This window comes from Pagrus pagrus, assembly GCF_965226575.1.
Source record: "Pagrus pagrus genome assembly, chromosome: 2".
Lineage (NCBI taxonomy): Eukaryota > Metazoa > Chordata > Actinopteri > Spariformes > Sparidae > Pagrus > Pagrus pagrus.
This window is the reverse complement of record NC_140186.1, coordinates 10353309-10375799: the sequence shown is the minus strand read 5'-3', so window position 1 is coordinate 10375799 and position 22491 is coordinate 10353309. Positions and strand designations below refer to the sequence as shown.

Genomic DNA, 22491 nt, shown 5'->3' with positions numbered 1-22491 from the left:
CTGTCGATGTAAAAGTTGTGTTTATATTTTGTAACCATATGGAACTAACATGTTGACACCTACCCCAGCTGTTCTGTTTTGTGACCTTTGGGAATATAGGTGTAAATATGGAGCTTGAACTGCATACAACATGATTGAGCATTATGGGAATTTTATTTGTAGCACAAGATTAATGAAGCATAGTAATGATTATATAAAACTGCATTTGGTTCTCACTGTACCAGTCCAGGGAAATTGTTTCCAGGATGTTAAAATCAAGCGTTAGTGAGTCAGAGCACAGTCCAACTGCTCAAGAGTAAATTACCCCAATCTGGGAGCAATACTCATGTTCCTATGAAGTGACCTTTTCTTTAAATTTATTCCATGCAGTCAAGTAAACCAGGTTATGAAGATGTAACCTTAAGTTTTTAACACCATGTGCAAAACATAATGGATTTAAACAACTGTAATGAGAGAAGCAAGACAAACCACTAGATGGTGCAAATGTACAGTACAAGCATTTTGTGACTCAATATCCAGGGAACTGAAATTGCCAGCCACCTTTTATAGTATTTATTTATAACCATGATAAATTATTCAGTGTACATTTAATTTCAAGTTAACAAAAAAAAAGATGTTGCACTACTTGGAGAAGAAATACTGCTTTCCATTTTGAGAGTTCACTTGAGATTTCCACTGCTGAAAACCTCTGCCTTCAGTTCCAGTCATCCATCAGTGTCTCTTCTGTTCTGCCACATGACTATCACAGTACTTGCACATAGTTTTTAGGCACAAGGGCCCGTTTTCCTCTCAAATCACCCTGGAACCATTCTTCATCAACGGACTCCAGACCGGTTATAATGTCCCCAGCCTGAGAGAGAAGGATCGACAGGCTGTGTGAATGGCAGTTCGTTTAATAGATATTAGAATTTGTGAATAATCAGGAAAAAACCTTGTATACCTGCAGAGAGAGCTCTTCATCACAGTCTGACGCGAAGTCGAACATAGCCCTGCCTCTGCTACCACCAGCAGTCTCACTCAGCTGGCTGTTAGATGACGTCTGACCTGTTGAAGGGAATATACCGAATTAACAGACACCTAATTTATTATCACATTTGTGTGTAACTTAGCTGCTTATGTTCTCTACAAACCACATGGTGTCACTATAAGTCACTCACTGATGCTCCTTCTAAAGATCTGTCTTTATTGACACCGTCATAAGTTCAATGATGGCAACAGATTGGAAGTGCTTAGCAGGGTGATATCATATTAACAGCACACTGATGCCGTGAGAACTTCATACCTGTGCAGATCTCAACAAAAGCACTGGGGAACATGCCCTCTCTGCCGTTGAGCCGGCCGCAGCTCCAATCAGAGTCGATATGCTGGCTGATCAGGATACGGTCGCCTTGTTGAAAGGACAGGTCACCGTCTGAATTCCCGGCAAAGTCATACATAGCCACCACCCACTCCACCCCGGACTGAGACACCTGCAGAGGAGCAGGACAACGGCGAAATGTGTGAATAGCATGTGAGCATCAGTGTAATATTTTGTACCTGGAACAGAAATCTCTGATGTTTTGGTTTTACAGAACACATTGGGCCGGTTCCACAACCAACATCATCCTTACTGATGCTTCTGTTTATATAAATATAGGTTACCTGAGCAGGTTTGGCAGCTTCAGGCTGTGTACTTGGAGAAGCGACCATGCCTGCGGGAAAAAATTGACATGTTACTAAAAATTAAATGCTTTGCCACCAAATCAGAGAATAAAATATTCATAATTGACATACACTGAGGAAGCATTAAACATTTTGGGGGTTTTGTGATCTGGGGGGAGTTTGTATTCAACAGCTGAATGCCTAGTTTGTTCAGGGCTCTTTTTTTTTTGCCTGATTTCAGTATCTTTATACTGAGTGTATTTCAATTTGGGAACATGTAGGCCAATCAAATTAATATACAAAGTTAGTATTGATATTAATAACATATATTTGCATTTTTGTATTCTAAAAAGAAGTTCCTGACCTGTAGTTTATGCACACCTGAAGGTAAGATGTGAGCAAAGATGGATGATTTAATATTCCATAGCTCAAATAACATTTGTTGTGTTCAAACTCAGACTATTGTTAGACAAAGTCAAATAAATAAAACTTTTCCTGGAGAAACTTCTGTATCTCTACACTCCTGGCTAAGGTCCTTGCTGCATGAGTCTGTTGAAGCTTCAAGTTCACTGTTGAGAGACCTTCTGTAAACAGCTATTTAATGAAACAGAAACAGAAGCACAAATTCCTGACATGCCACAGAGGGAGATGCCAGCCAACATAAAGAGAAAGGATGGATAAAGGCTTTACACTGATGCACACAGCCACTCTTTTGTTTCCATTAGAGGATCAAGAGGATAGTGTGTTGTAGATATTCCTACATGTGTGATTACATGTGATACATGTTTCAACTCACTCTTGGTGGCCAAATCATCACATAATGAAAAGAATGGAAGAATTTAGTTTTGGTGCTTATTCTTACCAGGCAGTGCTATCCTGGTGGACTGCGTCCGCTGTTGACTTGGGGGTGGAGGCAGATCTTCAATGACCTCTACAAAGTTAAGAGGGAAGATACCAGCGATGGTGCCGATCTGCCCACGCGCCCAATCGTCTCCAAAGTACGCCTTCAGCTGGATCACATCCCCCTCAGAGAACGACAGCTCATCACTCTGCTCCCCCTCGAAGTCGAACCTCGCCACACATCGAGGACCACTTTAGGGGAAGCAAGAAAATGTTCAAACATCAGGACAGTTCATGTGGATGTAAAGGCTCGTGCAAACTACCGATTATGTAAAAGCAGTACCTGACTGATGCAGGCGGTGGCTTCGCTTTCCGTTCAGGGAGGGGTTTCGGTGAATTTGACTAATTGGAGAAACGATAATCAAATCATCCTTAACCAAAGTAAACATGTGTAAATGACAAGCCTTGTTGTCATCAAAGAGGTGATCAATGCTTTGCAAAAACGCCTGAAAACTTACCAGGACTTTGACGTAATTGACAGGAAAGAAGCCAGTAGATCCTCTGCAGGTGCCTCTGTACCACTCGCTGTCCACCTGCTCCACCATGGTCACAACATCTCCTGCTCTCAGACCCAACTCTCCTGGACCCTCTGTGGGCGCACAGCAAACACATCAGCTTGTTATGCCACCATCAATATAATCTAAACATGCATGTGAGAGATTTCAGTTACACTAATTTTGGACTATTTTTAAGATTTGTATTATATTTAACATGCATTAGGGATGGGGAACCAGAATCAGTTGGCTTCATTAACTCAAGTACTGTGCTTGAGTACAGTTTTGCGGTATTTGTACTTCACATAACTATTTTCATGTTCTGCCACTTTATACTTCGACTCCACTACTTTTCAGGGGAAATTATTGTACTTATTACTTTACTACATTTATTACAGCTTGAGATATGTTGGCAGGCGTATTTTTAATTTTTGGATAGAGCCAGGTCAGCTATTTGCTCCTACTCCTGGTCTTTTTGCTAAACTAAGCTAATCATCTCCTGGCTCCAGCATAAAAACAGAGGGATAAAGCTAGCCTGGCTCGCTCCAAAATTCAAGAATATTTGCCCACTGTATTTAGTTTGTTTAATCCCTGCACAGATTTGTTTTAACTTTGGAGAGTGCTTCCATTCTTTGTGCTAAGGTAAGCTAATAATAACACATGAAATCAATCTTCTCATCGAGCCCTTGGCAAGAACGCAAATCTATTTTCTGAAATTCTAATCTCAGCCAGTATTAGCAGCTGTTTGGTAAAAATAAAAAAAAATATTAGTATCAGTATCAAACTGATGTGTCACCTGGACTGAAGTCATGTGTGGCCTGCACCTTAAGGCCATAACCACCTCCATCTGTCCCAGCTGTACCGGCACCCTATAGGGAGAGAACTTAAAGGTTAATATATTGGAGCCCAAGGGTGCAAGTTAGCCTACATAGTCATGTATTTACTAATATATGAAGGACAGGTTACCTGTGGGGGGGACATGCTTGAAACTGAGTCCAGAGGAGTTATGACCTTGATGCGAGACTTGTGGACTCTGCCTCTGGTTTCTCCGACTTGGCACTCAAACGTATTGTGGTCGATCTCCTCTAGCAGCAGAAGCACTTCGTTTTTCTATTGAAAAGGCAAATAAAAGGTATTCACTGTCACTGAATCAACTCCTCCAATTGAGGCTTATGTTGCACTTGTATGTTAAGGCCATATGTCAGCCAGTAAAAGCAGTTCAGACACCTGAAAAGACAGTTCTCCTGAATTGCTCCCATTGTAGTCGGTGGCAGCAATCCCATGCGAAAGTAGAAGCTGGTGAATGAAAGCAAACATTATAAACTCATCAAGTGCTATTTAAAAGCATGATTACAGTTGTCAGCTGTGCAGTGGGATCTCTCTTACGGTGTATTTGTTGTAGAGACGGTGGCCTGGGTTGGGCCTCGGAGGTAAGACGGGTCCTTTCCTGTGGGGCTTCTGTGCCTGGGGTTTCGGTGACGTCTCCCATGATGCTGAATGGGATCGACCCGTGGCCTGTAGGCTGGGCGGGGGAGGTCTTCCCGGGCCTGGTTTGGCTGGAGGTGGGCGAGGTGGAAGGGTTTTGCTTGAAGTCAGCCTCCTGAAAAGCAACACCGTCATTACCTTGAGCATCTTTACAAAGTGTACAAAGTTTAAATTTTACTGCCAGATTTTTGTCTCTTCACTCACCGAGGTGGTAGTGATGGCTCCGGTCCAGACTGGAAAGACTCCTGCAGAGGAATCCAATTGTGCATTTTTTATTAGCTCTAAGGCGAAATGCACAGTCTAAAGCACTGGAAACCATAGAAACGAGGCTACAACGTAGCATTCAGTGGTTAGCTTCAGCTCAACAGCAGGCAATGTGTTCATGAGGCTACAATCCCTTCTTTGTTTGTGGATGCAGATAAAATGAAGCAGGTAGGCCACAGAGCTGACAGACAAGATAAACCCCAGTGAGCAAGACTCTCACTCTCCAAGATATACACCAATGGCACAAAATGTTTTAATTAGACTCTAATCGGCTTTAATTTGAGTAGTTTTTGTAAAGGTTAGAGGTTTGTGACTGCTCAGTGTGATGCACACTTACCTGGAGGGGGAGGACAGGTGTCGGGTGTTGTTTGTGGTTCACTGAGGTGTTTAGGTGGCCCACGGGCTTCTGAGGAGGGAGCGGAGGAGGACCGTCGTGAAAATTATCTGAAACTGAAAAGAGATCCGTCTTTACCACATCATACTGAAAACACGTGCTCGAATATTATATATGCACAAAAAAGTGTTGTTACACAAATACAGAAAACAGGTACAGTCTGTAAAATATCAATAAACTACAAACATGTTTTCAATAGCACAAAAAACATTGCATCTATGATACCCACATGCACACAGCAGTAATACAGTAATCACAAGGTTTACTGTGCAGTAGAGCAAGATAGACTCACATGAACTGGTTTTGCTGGGGACCCTGATAGTAGTCGGTCTCCGTGTTAAACTTTGTCTGGTGAAAGAGCCGCCATTGCTGTCCACGCTATGCTGCGGCTTGACCGGGATGTGATCTGAAGAGAAGATTATTTATGTTACATTTAGCAAAGTGTTGGATGCTCAGGAGCAGTACAGTGTCAAGAAATAGGCTATTCGATTATTAAATCAAGTGGTTGAAAAACAAAAGACAACATTAAGACATATTTTGCCTTTTTGCCAAGAAGTAAGAAGATTAGTATCATCCTCATGTCTGCATTTGAAGTACGGAGCTCTGACCATGAGGCAGTTAGCCTAATGTTAGCATAGCATAGCACTGGAGGCAGCGGGAAACAGCTAGCCTAGCTCCCTCCTAAGTATAATAGGCCTACTAATTAATTAACATCTTGTAACTTATTTGTTTAACTCATACACAAAAAAAAAAAAGAAAAGACAATTTAAATTAAATAAACGGGGCATGTATTATTTAGTAAGCTTTAGAGGTGTTGTAGGCGTGTTTTTTAAATTTGGATTGAGCTAGGCTAGCCATTAGCCAATCTTGCTAACTAAGCTAATTAATCAACATATTAATCTTTAATTAAAATGAATTAGTCATTTACGTAATATAAAACGCTACTCACTTGTTGGACTGTTCACGTATTCATTCTCTCTGATCATGGAGGCTGAGTTGTGGTTGTTTATATTGAGGTTGGGTTTCAGGGGTTCCTTAGCAGGCTTCACCGGAGGCACGGGGGGAACTGGTGAAGCCTCCTCTTCATATACAGCATTGGCTCTGGTCAGTACAGAAGGCCGTGATCTGTTCTGGATGGCCTGCTTGTTGTGTAGAGACTCTAGTTCGTCTTTTATGGACAGTCCCACAGGTTTCTTGGGGGGCTGAGGGGGCTGAGGTCTGGGGGCCGGTGTGGGGATTTGGGGGATGTTTGTGGATGAGACATTTTGACTGTCATCATCTATACTGTGGTTGAACTGAGGTCTAAGAGCTACTGAAGGTTTAGCAGCAACTGGAGGTTTGATGGACGCCCTCCTGGGTTGAGGTTGAGGTTTGACCGGTTCAGCCTCCTCAGCCTGGCTCTCAAAGGCCTGGATCCTGGCCCGGATGTTGCGTTGACTCTGGCTAGTATTCATCTCGCCGCCGGCATCTTCACCTTGTAAGGCCTCGTCCGATTGGTTAACAGTGTCACAGTTCTCTTCACACTCGTTATCTCCACTAAATACCTCCAATAAATCCTTTAAATACTGATTTGATGGGACCTCCTCTGGATCAGATTCAGTGCTGTCACAACTTTCGCTGAGCGAGACCAAAGTCTGAACTTTGACCTCCTCTGGGATCGCCTGCCTTCGGGATTTTATACGAGGAAGCGGAACGGGGCACTGAATGTGTTCTGTTTCTGAGGAGGAGGGAGTAGTTTCAGCAGCAGCGGGAAGAAGGTGCTTCGTAGGAATATCCCAGTGTACAGTGACAGATCTGGTGCATGTGTGGGATGAATCTGCTTGGCTGGGTAGCTTTACATCTGACTTGGACTCAGTGTTTGTGGATGCTGTAGGATTTGTCCCAGGTTTCTCATCCGATGGTGCAACAGTTTCAGCAGCCGGTTCTCTGTCCTCTGGTTTCGGCACTGATGGCCTTGGTGGTTTTTTGGGCTTTTTACCTGAAAGGAAACGTGAAGGAAAACATGTTCAGATAGACTGAAACTTAAAACTGGCAGTTTTGTACAAATGATTCTGGTTTGCTCACCAGCGGGCCTTTTCCCTGCTGACTGTGTGGCAGCAGTGGAGGTCACAGGATCAGTCTGTGTGGCACTTGTGGTGGTGCAGCTGGTCCGGCGGGGGGCTGCAGTGGGCTTGACAACGTGCTCTTCCTGGGTCTTCTCTTGAATCACCTGGTCATAGGATGGTGGGGGCTAAGTCATGAAAAAGAGAGGCGTTCACACATCTGCACACAAAAATCGGCAGAACTGATGCGAAAACATGGTGGGCGGTGCCTGCTCAGGCCTGTGAGAGCTGACCAATCAGAGCAGATTGGACCAAGCAGATGAAAAACAAACAAGTGAAATCAAACAGTGTCAATCAGACGAGGCCTACCTGGGAAACAGCCTGGATGCCTGATGACCAGCCAGACTGAGGAGGAGGAGGTGGAGGGAAAACCACAGAGGTTCCTGGGAACCAGTTGTTACTGGCCAGAGGTTCTGCTGAGACGATGGTGATCTCGGGTCGCCTGAAACACAAACCAAACTGCACATGATTACAGATGATTTATATGTTATTGATGACTCGGTTTCTTTCTTTGTTTACATTATCTGGCAATATTGTTGATATTACCTTCTTTCTCTGGTGTTGTCACTCTGGGAGTTTGTTTTTGCTGAAGGAAGAAAAATCATTATGTCTTAAATTTGCCTTTAAATAGTCGCATTTAAAAGACAAATTTACATTGTGCTTTTGAATATATGAGAAAATGTTTTTCTACAAAAGGCTTATTCAAGGAATTAATCCTTCATGTGCTGCTGTTACACAATCTCAGAATGTCACTGAAGCTCGGTTTGGGCAAACTTACTTCGTTTGATAGCAGCCCGTATAGAAGACAGAGGTCCTTGGCTGGAAAAAAATAGCAGAACAGGAAGCCCATTTATCACTAAGGTGCAGGGCTCATACAGACAAGCAGCCTCATACCTTTGTGGTGACTCAATTGTTAAATGAGAAATCTCTTCCCTCACCCCTGGGCAACACCACACAATACGCTCCATTCATGTTCCTCCTTTATACAGGTGATGCCAAGTAATGCAAAGATAAAGGATATAATGTAACCTCTAACTTTAAACAGAAAGAAAACGGAGGGAAATTATTTTAAAAAAGGCTAAGCGCTGTACAGAGATGGGCAAAAAGATCGAGCTTACAGAGGTGTAAACATACAGGAGGTGTGGCACGTGTGAATCCAAGCGGATGTCATTAGTAAGAAGTACACAGGACAAAAAACTAAGTGGCAATGAATAGTTAAAACATTTTACATGTTTAAACAAATGATCAATATCCCTGATCAACAGTAGAAATGGCTTTAATGAAGTGGAGTCCTTGCTCAGATAATTATAGATTAATTAAGGGAACAACAAAGGCAAACATTTGTTCAGATGAACAAACAAAGTCTTGGTTATTCAAGTTTAAATAGATTAAAGAAAACTGAACCATCACAACACGCAACTTACCTCCACTCATGCAAATAAGAGAACAGTAACATCCCTGCAAATGCTGTTCATATGGTCAGTTGAAACAAACCTACCTTACATAAACATGGTGTCTAGTGTACGGTACCACATCCAGGTGAACACAGGATGAATGACCACTCTTCTACACAATTATGTTCGGCACAGCCTCATATCCTCAGGCTGATCGCCTCTCTGTGATGATCCTTAAATCTCATCTCACATTAAGGTCGCCTGTTTTTGTGCTTTTCTTGTTTAAAGGTGTGGCGATTAAAAACAGTTGTGATGTGTGTTACGGTAAACTCTCTTGACAAAGGAGGCAGGCTCATCATTACCACACATCCTGCTCATTAGGGACTCACTGCAGGAGGGTGATGTAAACCCTCAGGGGGGAAAGACCAGCAATCCTCCCCCTCCTCTCGATACCACGTGGTTTATTTAATTGATTAGCTAAGCTGTAAACACAAGGTGTCGTCTTAAGGTCAAAAACACCCTGTGCATCCATCATAAACTGTGTTTTTAAATTACTTCCCAGCTGTCTATCACTGACGACTTCACTTTCCTTAATGTCTGTAAACAACAACTAAAAAACTGCAGCATGACGTATTCGTCCCGGTGTTGACCTCCTGTCAGTCAGTCAGTGAGAATAGATCAGTGCATTGTTTGGCCCATTCACAACCTCACCATCAGCAGATCTGACTGTTAAAGGGATAGTGCCCCGTTCCCAGCAACAGACACAGTTTGGTGAAACTAAAACACCTGATAGTGGATCCACAACTTTTGTTAAATAATTAGGCTGAAGGAAAAATGACATACCTAGAATGTAAATGATCTGACTTGGTTCTTTCATGAAGATCTGTGGAGGAAAACAGAGAGGTACAGGTTTTAAATGTAGCAACAGAGAGAGATCCTGGCATTTATCAGCATTAATGTCATGAGGATTTATGTCTCTTTAATGTTAAAGAGGTGGCCACCACGGTTGAAATTTTTGATTGGACAATGATCCTAAATATACAGGAAAGACAACCAAGGACATTCAGGACAATATTCAGTTAGAGGACCGTCACTTGAAGGCAAAAAAGCACCTAAAAGCAGCAAGAATTGAAGATCATACACTGCAGGGTTCCCACACCTGCTTAAACATCAAATTAAAGGGCATTTCAAGGACTTCCTGGGCCCAATTCCCTCAAATTCAAGGGCCCAACATGGAATAGTTTAAGACATGGTTCAAGGTTAATTACCGTTGCAACACTGAGAACTGAATAATGTGAACTAGCAGGCTTGACAGAAGCTCACAGACAACTATTTAAAAGAGTCAGTCAGATGTAGCCTACTTAATAAGGTTAAGTGTTCAAGCACTTTAGATGAAACTTTCAAGGCCTTGTACCACTTCTAAATCATTTCAAGGACCCGGGGGAACCCTGGTTAAAGCATCAGACCAATATTCTGCTGTTGTCTGAGGGTCCTAAGGACCAAAAGTAGACGAGACATGAAGTCAGCAAACTGAATCGGTGATGTGTCATTTCATCTTTCCAAAGCTGAACAGTCTTTATGTCCCAACCATTGTTTAATTCAAAATACTCCTTGCTACTACTAATAGACTTTATAAACTAGAAATACAAGAACCTAACCCTCAACCAGCAGGATGAGCAGTTCAACCTGGATGAACCAGTTGGTCTAAAGTGCGCCAGCGCTTCCAGATTTAACTTTACAAAGAAGCGATGATGATGAAACCATGATGCATTGTTATTTTCCACGATACGAGAGAACTGCAAATGCTTTACATTCCCTCGTTTGTACATTTCATGAATTTACATTTAATATCTTCTGTGTATGTTAGTCACAGTAGAACAGACAGACCAAATTATCTGTACTTTAGCAAACATTTAGCTGCATAACATGACTAATTAAAAACATCCTTAAACAGAAGTCCTAAAAATGGCAGCAGTAAGGTCAACAGATACTGAAAATGTGATTCTATAACAACATGACTATGTGTCCCTGAAGACTGGGGACAGAGGCTGGTGTAATTTCCTGTCTCACTCGAACAACAAGTAGTAAAGATATTAGTCTGTAGCCTAACAGCCAGGCTACGGAGTAATATCAGTAATGCAAACACTCTAATAAGAATCTAATAAGAGTTAATTTGTTTCCTCATATTTGAAATATAACTCATTAGAGGAAAATTAAGGAGAAACCACAGTCAGTGGTTGAAGTCGACATTGTTCTGAGTGCCTCCAGCCTGAAACCATGACCCCGATTGCAGTCCAATCCACCTGTCACACCTGTTGCTTGTTATCTGTTAGTGCCACAGTGCTGCCGCCTCATGTTACACTTTAACATGTGAGACGAGAGCTGCTGAACTTTCACTTATGACACAGAAGTGTTTTAGCAACTGGCAGACAAAGAATGAAGCTTTTACTTCACCGTTTCCTTGTTAACATGCAGCCTGATTTACATGACATGATAGCACGGTCGTCCGGCTAACTTAATCACTTGTGCACCTGATGTGCTCTACAGAACGTGTCTCTTGTGATACCGCAGTGACGCTCCTACCTGAGAGGAATTAAAGGAATGAATTTCAAATCTTCAGCACCGGGGAAGAGAAAGAATATTTCCAACAGGATCCCTTCCTCCAGGTCCATCGAGTGAGTGTGAAAAAGACTAGCAGTCACACACCCACAGACAACAGAACAGAGGGAGGGCCCTGTAATATCTCAGCTCTCCTGTGTTTACCTGGCGGGTCTGATGAACTGGAATGTGGTCATTCAGGAAGTGGTGGTTGTGCCACATGACACGGCACTGCCACTGTCTTTTCCCTCCAAAGTAAAATGTCTGGCACGAGTCTAAAATGACTACTACTACATTGTTTACTATCAATAAAAGAATCAAACTTTACATAGGCTACATGACATATTTCATCCTGGGTAGTACAGATGAGGACTGTGATTCAGTCGGGGCTATCTTACAAGTACTGCACAAGTAAGATGTCGAAGTAAATAAATAAACTGTCAAAGTATAAAGATGTATGACTAATAATAAAAGCTACAAAGTTTTTACGAGATCATTTATGATCACGGAAACCCTCCACTCCAGGAGCTTTTGAGCTCACTTTTAAAAATATCCACATTTTAACCATCCCTCTGCTGCTCTGGGAGGCTGCACCAAAAGCTTGGAGCGCATGAGCTCAGTGATGCTCCACCAAAGGTTTTCATTTAGCACTTTGAAAAGGTCTAAAGGCTCCCAGAGTGTCTGAGGAGCCCTTCTGTCATCTAATATTAGGCCAAGTACTGCTTTGAAAATGGTGATAGAATGGGGGAATATCTCTTCCCAGCAGTGGTGGAAAGGGTACTGACGTACGACTACAGTTACATGACTGAAATATTACTCATTTACCAGTAAAACTACTGTTATTAAAGAAATACTAAAGTAAAAGTACAAAGTGTTCCTCTCAAAGCTGCTCAGAGTATGATTTACTTATGAGCCGGTGATGTTTGATGCATTATCAACAGCAGGCGTTCAATCAAAGCAGTTTCTGTTTCTCCATATCTTCTAAATTACTCCCAACTCCTGCTGTGTGCTCAGTGGTCATGGCCACCTCAGATGAAAGGTTTAGATATTAATTCAAACTGTACTCAGTACTCAATTATGATTTGAAAACTAAATACGTAGATTACATGGTGTGTAAGGCAGACTTAAGTACAAGTAAAGTAAAATAATCATAGCAAGTAATGGATAATGTCTGATGACGTGTCCATTATCAGGAATTTATAGACAAATTGGAGGCCAGAAGTGTTGCCTCCATGGAGGATATATATAATATAGTATATATACAATACTAGTATAACTAGTATTAACATTACTCTCTTTGTATTGCTGGAATATGCACTTTGATAATACATGAGAAATGTGTAAATAGATTTGGTAATATTCGAGATGTCGAATTACAATTTAAAAGGACACTAGGTGGCTGGATTTAGGTCTTTTAACACCTTTATTTAAACTCATTGACAGAACATTGACAGCAGCCCCCGTTCACAATGATGTCAAGTAACACAAGTCTTTGTGAGCTGTAATAATAACTGCAACACTGAGACATTAGTGTGTCAGATATGTTTTTAAAGAGTAACATAAAGTTGCGTATTATGAGCACAGCTCTAAGGGCAGGTACAAGGAAATATGGTCTGGGAAAGTAAGCTGATATGTACATATAAAACTAATAGCTGATGTGATCCTGATATGTAGCCTGTGGGATACCACAAGGAACGGGTTATATCACTTTTTTATGTGAATGTAGGTCAGTTGACCAGCTAGTTCGTCTTCTGTGATGTTTGTCCTGTCATCACTTTCATCTGGTGTCAGTTTGTATTTAAACTACGATTCAAGCATCACAGGACACTTAATTGGGTGTGACATCCATTAAGTCTCATGGGATAGAGCTATCCATGTCATCTGTCTTGAGCTACACGCTAATGTCAGCAGCTAACATGCTAATCATGTAAAATGAAGATACTGATACGGATATTTGGAAGATACTTGACCAAAATGTGTACATAAAATGTAAACCTCTGAATGTGACAGTGAGAGTAGTCCTTGTCACCTTGTTTTGTCACTTAGTAATCTGATTGGCTGTAGCGCTCGACACTGTTTGTTTGGAAGTTTTGATTCGCTTAAAAGCCTCTTGTTTCTGTTTTTCCTCAGCAGTAATGGTGGAACATGATTATCTAATCACCATCAGATGTGTTACGAGGGTGTGGCCTGTACAACAAACCAGTGCCTGTGTCCGCCTATTGTTGATCTTGAAGAAGGCCAGAGGGCCGAAAATGTCATCTGACTGAGAGAGAAATGCACATAGAGCCAGATCAGACCTACTATTTCCAGCCCCACGAGCACTTCTTAAAGTTTTGGATTCTATATTTCTAATCGGCATCAGTTCCTTTTGTATTTATAGGCCGCTGACGTCTGAAATGACACCAGAAACAGCCGAGAAAGCTGCTGAAGTCAGCAGGAAAGCTTTCCCTTCACAGTTGCACTCTCACTTGAACACATGCTGACATTACTCAGCACAGCAACAGCAGTCACAGAGCAGCTGGTGAAGCGGGTGGCAACAAAAGGAAAGAAAGAAAAACAGTCTGCCTAGAAGTGTCGTACTACACCAGACACAACTTCATAACAGTGAGGTCTGATAAAGGATTAGTCTTAGTTTAGTCTGTCCAACTTTGGCATTTTCCAACAGGCATGGGCAAGTTTGCTGATTCACTTATAAATAACAGTGTGTGTCACAGTGGTGGAATTTAAATAAGTACTCAAGTACAAAGTCAAGTATGCCCAACTTCATCTCAGAGGCAAATAGTGTATGTCTTACAGCTTTAGTTACTATTTCCTTTTCAGATTACCATTTTTCATACACTATTTGCCCAGTCAAACTCTGCAAATTGTGATTGTGCGCTTTGGGAAATTGATTTTTTTCTGATAAATTAAGGGATCAAATGTTTTTTTTTTGAGAAAATTCCTCAAAATTCCTACTTCTTGAACTAAATAAACTTTTTAATTACGCTCCTGGGTGAGCTGGAAAATGCATCGTCACAGTTTCCCTCTCTGTCTCCTTCATTAAAGATCCTGAATCTAGGATGCAAATACGTGTTGTATCCAAAGTGTAACTAGTCTACTTCACACGAGATGTCTCCTACCTCACTGTAAAGTCCATTCTCAGTGTGTGTGTACTGGAGACTTGAAGTGTCTTTGATGATTGACTTCTAAACTATTTGTGATGTCACAAATCATGCTCATAGGCCCGCCTCTTAAAATCAGGATTTTCAGGGATTACAGAGAAAACGTACACTTTCAGCAACGATTGTGATGACGCCCTTCTGGCTGTTCTTCATTCTACTCAGTGAAGCCCAAACATTCAGCTGTAGGAGCAAGAAGAAACAACATTTTTGAGCGGACGGGGACTTTAACACGACGACTGTCAAACACAGATTCGACCCAACTTGGTAAACAAGACAGAATTTGGTGCCACGAGTGACTAACACACCATGTCAGCAGTTGGCGTGGACCTTTAGTCAGAGAAGATTAGATGTTGTCAACGCTGACGAGTGAGTCACAGCGGAAACTACCCGAGATGATGGTGCGGATCCATGATGCCACGAGCCAATGCAAACAGAATGTATTATAATAAAACATTATTCTGAAAGAATGAAAACTGCATCAAGTACAGACAAGCAGTGCTTGTTCATGACACAGCAGCCTGTCTGCCCGCAGAGACTGGCAGAAATTCCCATCCAGACAGCTGGTGGGGTCAGGGTGTGGTTTTTGTGGGGGGGGAGTGGTGGCAGTCTGAGCAGATACACTGCAGATAGCTGGGCTGGGCACAGGGGGGTTCAAGGAATAAGTGTTTGCACGCCAGGTGTTGCTAAGAAAAAACAAGGAACAAAGACAACTGTTATTTCGACGAGGAACCTTCATCTAAAGGGGAAATTCTCACTCAGACCGAGGCAGTTTCGATATTTGTATGTGAGGCAGCTGACTGAAAATGAAAGTTATATTCTGAGGGTTGATACCGAAACTACGGATCTGTAAGTGACACAAAACTGACGGGAGCAAGAGAGTTGTTTCCTCTGAAGGAAATGGCTGTTGTTACTCAGGCACAAGAACATGTCATTACCGACAATTCCACCTGTAGGAAGCAGGGATGGCACTTTTTAAGTGATGAGAGAACACAACAATAAATATTTGCTCCGTTAAATAATCACTCATCAGGTGCTGTGCTTCATTTTGGCAATCTCACTCAATGAAAGCAAACTGTACTTTGTACCACCGAAACCCAGGAAACAAGGAACAGCCTTACTGGTTCATGCTGGAGACGAGTTTTGTGTTTCATAGCAGCTGAAGGAGCACAACATTGTTCACAAAGCATGGAGTACGCACTTGTAAAGATTGTAAGGTTACATGTAAGAATCTTTGACATTATCTGATCAAAATCAATTTTTTGACGATCACGACAGCCGTGGCCAAAGGCACTATGTTTTCAGGTTGACTGTGAACGTGACATCTCAAGAACGCCTTCAGTGAATTTCTTTAAATCTGGTAGAAATGTCCACTATGACTCAAAGATGACCTGATTAAAATTAGGTGGCCAAAGGTCAGAGGTCATGGTGATTGTAGCCACAAAAAACACATCTACAATAAAATATGACAGGATAAAGGATAGGATAAAATTATGAAATTATGACATTTGATAAACCAAAAGGTCAGAGGTTAAAGGGGCACTATGTAGTTCTGGAGAAGAAATCCAAACTCAGAACTTTAATTTACAATATAAATGAGGTAATGATAAAAAGAAATGTAAATTATTTTCTATAGCGGAATAAACAAGCTGTTCTCAGAGGACAATAAGGTCCCCAGAACAGTGGCAGGGTCCGCCAAATATAAGCAAAGTAAAACAGTATGAAATTGTGTTGTCCTTTAAGGTCAGTTTGTTTATTTAGTCACGAAAACAAAGAGCGTTTGTTTATTTGGTTTGTTTAGGCATAAAAAATAAAATAAAAAATCAGCCAATGGAGATCTTTCTCTTCTGATTAAAATGTCTTCCCCAAAACTACATAGTGCTCCTTTAAATGCACTGTGACATCATAATATGCTGCAAAAAAAAAAAAAAAATGTTCTGGCTATTAATCAACGCCACAGCATCTGATACATGAATAAATGGAAAACAATGGCTGTCTAGAATATAAGGAGAAATACCCACATGTCTAAAACAAGCCTGATTTGCTAAATGTTGTACAGTACAAGTGATTTGTGGTTGCTAAAAAACAAAATCCCGGGTGTGCTCTCTGGAAGTTATACTCACAAAACTTTTTAGATATTAAATCCCTCCCTCCTCTCTTAAAAGTCGATATTAAATGCTCAATTTAATATTTTTTAAAGCAGGTACCCGTTAGTTGGTTCAGGAAACTCTCCATCACAGGACCGGCAGCCTGGTACTTTCCCAAACATACCTGTTGTTTGGCTTCTGGTCCGGACGTCCCGCAGATCTCTGCGCTCCCCCTCCTGCTCCTCTTCACGCCGAGCTTCAGCCATCGAGACCTACAGCGACGTGGAAGTAAAGAAATATAAAGAAATGAAATGTTTTCTAGAGGTTCGGTAGCTTCATCAGTCTCCGCTGTCGACAGGTTAGTGCGTCCTGTCCACTGTGGTTTCAGTCGGTCCTGCCCACAGCGCCTCTCTCTCTCTCTCTCTCTCTCTGTCTGTGACTGTCTGCCCTGCAGTGGGTGGAGGTGGTGCCACTCACCGTCAGGACCCCCGACAGGCAGCACCGTCCAACTCCTGCCTGGGTAGTGCACAAAGCAGGGTTATCCAATCAGGCCAGCGCTGGGAAGTAACTGAGTACATCTACTCAAGAGCTGTAGCCAACCTTTGCACACTTTTTAAAGTACTTATTTACTCGAGTAATGTGCCAATGTGTACTTCTACTCCACTACACCCCAGAGGGAAATATTGTTCTTTTTTACTTCACTTCATGTATCTGACAGCTTTAGTTACTAGTTACATTACAAAAATTATTAATACAAAATGTAAATCAACTAAAAAAAAAACGATGATGTCTTAATTGATTTTCCATTACAGACACAAAAAAAGGAAAGAAAAAAACAGAAACATACATGAAAAGGTCTGAAATGCCACGTTTCCACAAAACCAATCATCTTCTGTGATATATTCTGTTGTTCATTACTTTATCTTGTCTTTAATCTGTAAGCATTGTCAATGTTGGTGGTTCAGCTTTATACCATCTCTTTGTATTGGTCTTTTTGCAGGCTGCCATTCAACAGGTGTCTGTCCTCTCTTAACCCAGTATCTCCTATAAGATAACCAAAGTACAGCACTGAACATGATTTGGGTACATCATAGCCCAGAGTTTTGACAGTAGCCGTGTGAACATTTCCACAAAACTGTACAGTTTCAGGACAAAGCCAAGACACATGCGAACGGTCAACATTTGTTGCCCCATATCGTCTCCAACATGGTTTTACTACAGACAGACAGACAGACAGACAGACAGGTGTTTGCTTTTAATCTGATTACATTCTTCCAACAATGTTCCCTCCAAGTACTTGAACATTGTAGATGTGCAACTATTAATCTTCTGAAATGTTCACACTTCATTCTTTTTCCCATTTCTGCTTTAAATATAATGTTGTATCCCTCTTCTCTCCATTAGGTTCTGATATAATGTGGATATTAATTTATATTTCTTGGATTTGGTTCTAATTACGATGATGTATTCTTACAGATTAAATTACCCAGCAGTATATACTGTAGTTGAAATCAGCCCCAACATTAAAGTGATGAACACATTAATGCATCACTGGCTGTAATCCAGTGATATAATAGATATATTTATAAAACAGGCCCTACTGCAGAATGAGTGCTTTCACTTTTGGGACATTTAGTAGGCCGGTTATTAAAATACAAAATAAAGTCAACTAAAAATATTACGTATCATTATAAATAACTATAAACTACCTTGTAATCAGTTGAAGTTAGCCCCATCTTTGCAGGTATCACCATTCATCATCAAATAAAGATGAATTATTCTGCATGATGAGTACTTTTAATTTTTGGTACTTGAATCACATGTTGATGATGATACTTTTCTACTTTTATTTAAGCAATACTTTTACTGCAGGATTTTTGCTTGAAACAGAATATTTCACATTGTGGTATCATCACACAGCTGTGGGGGGAAATTGCATTTCAACTGCTCTTCCACTAGATGTCGCTACACACCTGCTCATCTTTACAGCCTTTTTAAACAAACTTCAGAACAAAATAAATGCATCTTTCGTTTAAATCAGGAGCATATTTTTTTAGTCCAGTATAATCACCACCACATACGTTCAGATGAGTTTGCTTCTGACTTTTTTAATTGCGACTTGGACTAAATTTATCCTTCAATCAAGCATAAATGCAGGTTCTGCCTTTTTCATAACTCCACAGTATAATTTCACGCTGTAAATCACAATGATCATGATCCCACTGAACCACACATGGAAACACTGAAGCCTCCAGTATAAAAAGGCTTTATACAGAACCAATAAAATGAAGGATGGGCTATAATGTAGTGAAAACATACAACAAGAGCAAAATAAGCTTCTGAGGAAAGTCTCAATTTCTGGATCAGCTGGACTGGGAATAAGATGCATGAAGATGCTTTTATTATGTTGTAGTTTTAGAATTGACCCTTAAATCACATAACACATAGGGAGTTACCAGAGTAACCGCTGACTGCTGCTAACTGTAGCTGCCATTAACTAGTTAGCTCAGCTAGCTGACTCTGCCAGACTGGGAGCTTTGGGGGCACCGGAGAAGTGTTGGTGATGTCACCTCCTGAGAAACAAAGTGGCTGGGGGCTAGCTGGTTAGCATGCTTACTTCAGGAGCTATCTCTGCAACACAATACACAGAGGGAGGGTCAGACCTGTTTTCAGTTTCTTCAACTTTCTGCTCATAATTTAAGTACATTTTTGAATTTGTTAAACTAAAATTTCTTACGTATCGCTCCTTTAAAAGGTATCTCTGCCCAAACGTAACTCTTTTATTAATTCTAACACACTGTCCTATTGCCAACATGTCTTATCGGTTTATTATTTGTATTTACCTTTATTATTATTGCTTGTTTCAGTGTGCCTCAGTGTATATGTTTTAATCCTTTTTCAAAATTGTAAAGCACTTTGTAACTTTGTTCTGAAAAGTCCTGTATACATACATATTATTATTAATTTTGTATTGTTATTTTTATTATTTAATTATTTTTTGTTATTATTATTACTATTATACTGTGTATTTATTAGTATTTTTATTTATTATTAGCATTGTTATTATTTTTGCTATTATTATTATTATTTTAATTATCTTGATGTATTATTATTATTATTGTCAATTTATTATTACTATCAATTAAAAAAATATTATTTGTATTTTGTATTTGTATTTGTATTTTTTAAGATTATATTATATTATCATTGTTATTATTATTATTATTATTATTATTATTTTTATTATTATTACTATTACTATTATTGTTGTTGTTGTTGTTTTTAAGTTAGTAGAGAAATGAATGTCTTGTATTTTTATTTTAAGACATGATATTTAATCTGTCATGTTCACTACTTCCTGGTCACTCTGTCCTCCTTGTATTTCACTTATCTGTCCGTAAGGGGGCGCCATAATGCGGATATCTATTTTAACTTTAACTTTTATCTGAATTATCTAACTCTATCTCATATTTTCATGGTGTCTTGATGAAAAAAAACGTTCTAATGTTAATGTAACTCCCAAAAATCAATAGCATCCGGTTGATTCTATAAACACCATCCAAATGATGTTTTTTCTTCTATTTGGGAAACTGGAATAACTAAAATATCGTTTCCAGAGGGAGGTCTGGTACTTCTGGAGACACCTGTGAGTGTTTTAACGTCTGTATCCCCACCAAAAGACTATCCAGTAACTTCACACGCGCAAAGAAGCCTCCGGGTTTTATTTCTCTTGAGGGAAAAACACAGACGCATGAAGCAGGCAGCCCTCCGGTGGACGGACGGGGGCCTGGCGGTGGAGCTCAGAGGGAGGAGCGTACACTGAGGATCAGCGCGGTGTCACCTATATGTGTGTGTGCTGTGCGCGTGTGCGCGTCGGAGCAGGTTAAGTAGCTTGGTTACACATATAATACCTCGTTACGAAACGGGGAGACGATGGAGCTGTGACCGAGGGCGACTGTGTGATTGTGTTATTGTGTCCAGAGAGCAGATCCTGAGTGTTTGTGCGTAAACCTGCTGCTGATCGACGGCTCCGTGCGCTCCCTCCGTCCGAAACCAGCCGGAGGATCCGTCCGACGGTAAGAGAGGAGAAGACGGAGACAAACACGCAACATTTACTCGTGTTTGTTTGTTTTTGAGCTTCACTTTAATTTACTTGTTACATTTCAACGTGGCAGTGATGTTTTAAGGTGTTGTTGGAGCGTGTGTGCGCGCTCTTGTTTTGCTTTTTTTCCCCCTGACAGTTGTGTGTGATTGACATGTGCGGGTGGGTGGAAGAAGAAGGGAAGGGCTGCGTGTCCTAGGGGGAAAACGAAGAGTCTTCACTGTGGGACTCCCAGTATAATAACTTCACTACTCGTTTCCTTAAAGTTAAATGAAAAAACGAAAAACAAAAGTTAAACCTCCAGCTGTGTTTTCCACTGCGCTCTCCTCACCATAGAGACCAAGCAGACCCACCCTGTCTCTAATCATAGTTCACAATTTTGCAACCTCGGCCAATAAACCAGTCAGCGCTTAATGACATGTTTTCTGAGGTATCTGGTTTCGTAATTTTGCAGAAACGTGCAGTGCTCGCAGCGGCAGTCCTTCATATCCACGTGTTGTTGTTGATAGCTGTTGGGAAAGTGGTTTTACAGCCTCACACAGGGGTCTGAAGTTCAGCCTACCTGTGACCAGTGGTGTAAAAAAAATATAAATGACTTTAGGAGAAGTGAAAGTCAACCATAGGAGTAGTAGGAGAGGAAAAAGTCTAATATTTAATGTGTCTAAGCATCAAAAGTAAGTTTCTTGCAATAAATGTACTTAAAGGGTAACTCCACCAATTTAACCTTTAGTGTGTGTTTACAGGTTTTGGGCAGCGCGACTCCATGTGTGGAAAAAAGGTAGTTTAAAGCCTTTTTGTGGCTCCAGATGAAGCTGCATGTAATCTGATAATTCGCCTCCAGTGATGTCACCCAGTGGCTAAGTTGCATTGTGGGTAACGTAAGCGCCAGCTTTTGAAAATCAGTCCCCTGGTCTGGCATGGCACTCCCCTATAATGTCGTTTTTTCAGCCTGTGCTCTTGGCCCATTTTTCTTTTACGTCGCCAGTTTCAAACAGACACTTTCAAACGTCTGTTGTCTTTTATGGTTTCGTCGTGTTCGCTCTCAGCTGTTCTGGGAGTCGTGTTTAGTTAACGCTGTATGCTAGGGTTGCAGTGATACACGAAAACACAAAAACGATCATATATATTGTGTTCTACTATACAAGTGTTATTAAAACATACATTTTCAAGTCTCTATCAGGATCTATGTCTGTCAGGTTAAGAACTTTACTGTAATACCATGATACTGTGATATTTACTGAATTAGTTATTTTACCCAACCGTACTGTATGAGTCAACCGATTACCAACCTGGCCGATTATCCCATATATTAAGCACGTTTCCCGTCCCAGATGGTGTTTTTATCCAGTTGCCAATTAAATAAATTGATTAAAAAATGAGCTACTGTAAAGTACAAATGCCTCAAAAGTACAGTACCTGTTCAGTTACATTCCCTCACTATCCCTGCTTCACCTTCCAGCCCCTCTTTGTCCGATTGAGCTTTGAACTCCATTGTGAGGGAGACAATGCAGCTGGTGCAGAGTTACCAGCAAACATCATTAATGATTAATGGCAGGCCATCTTGTGTGTGAGCGCGAGTGTCGTTCCTTCACAGGTGTTCTCTTCCACCTGTTAAATCAATGTTGGTCACAGTCCCCCCGACGTAAACTGAGCGTCTGAAGCTACTTTTTGGGGAGAGAAGAGCTTGTTGTTCAGGTTTATCTCTGTTGAGATTAGAGGATTCTCCGTCTGAGTTATTACTCGGCTGCAGGGAGGTTATTTCCACCTTGTTTGTGTGTTTGTTAGGTAGCCGGATATGTCAAAAGCTTGTTATCAGATTTTTAGGGCTGCAGCTCACAATTCAGCACTTAATTGTGAATTTATTCTTAATTG

General features: G+C 40.9%; 2 protein-coding genes across 4 annotated transcripts in view; one reads left to right on the top strand and one right to left on the bottom strand.

Annotated features, from left to right (window-relative positions):
• Positions 1-537: 537 nt before the first annotated feature.
• Positions 538-22084, bottom strand: sh3d19 (SH3 domain containing 19). Of its 3 annotated transcripts, XM_084377264.1 has the most exons (22): positions 22036-22084; positions 16702-16789; positions 9518-9557; positions 8059-8099; positions 7827-7866; positions 7590-7722; positions 7243-7408; positions 6128-7156; positions 5471-5584; positions 5122-5234; positions 4725-4765; positions 4422-4635; positions 4263-4331; positions 4002-4145; positions 3832-3904; positions 3000-3130; positions 2825-2883; positions 2504-2733; positions 1642-1691; positions 1283-1469; positions 941-1044; positions 538-850 (listed from the first exon to the last, which is right to left on the bottom strand). In XM_084377264.1, the coding sequence occupies exons 2-22, from the start codon at positions 16781-16783 to the stop codon at positions 743-745; spliced, it is 3168 nt and encodes a 1055-aa protein (XP_084233390.1). In that variant the 5' UTR covers positions 16784-16789; positions 22036-22084; the 3' UTR covers positions 538-742. The 3 variants fall into 3 exon arrangements, with proteins under 3 accessions (XP_084233390.1, XP_084233391.1, XP_084233389.1); XM_084377265.1 differs by lacking the exon at positions 22036-22084 and having other exon boundaries at positions 7243-7387; positions 16702-16924; XM_084377263.1 differs by lacking the exon at positions 22036-22084 and having other exon boundaries at positions 16702-16923.
• fhip1aa (FHF complex subunit HOOK interacting protein 1Aa) overlaps positions 20398-22491 on the top strand; it is a 32711-nt gene continuing 30617 nt past the window's right edge. Inside the window, exon 1 of the mRNA XM_084377291.1 lies at positions 20398-20593. The gene's annotated coding sequence lies outside the window, so the exon portion shown is untranslated. The remainder of the gene's footprint in view (positions 20594-22491) is intronic.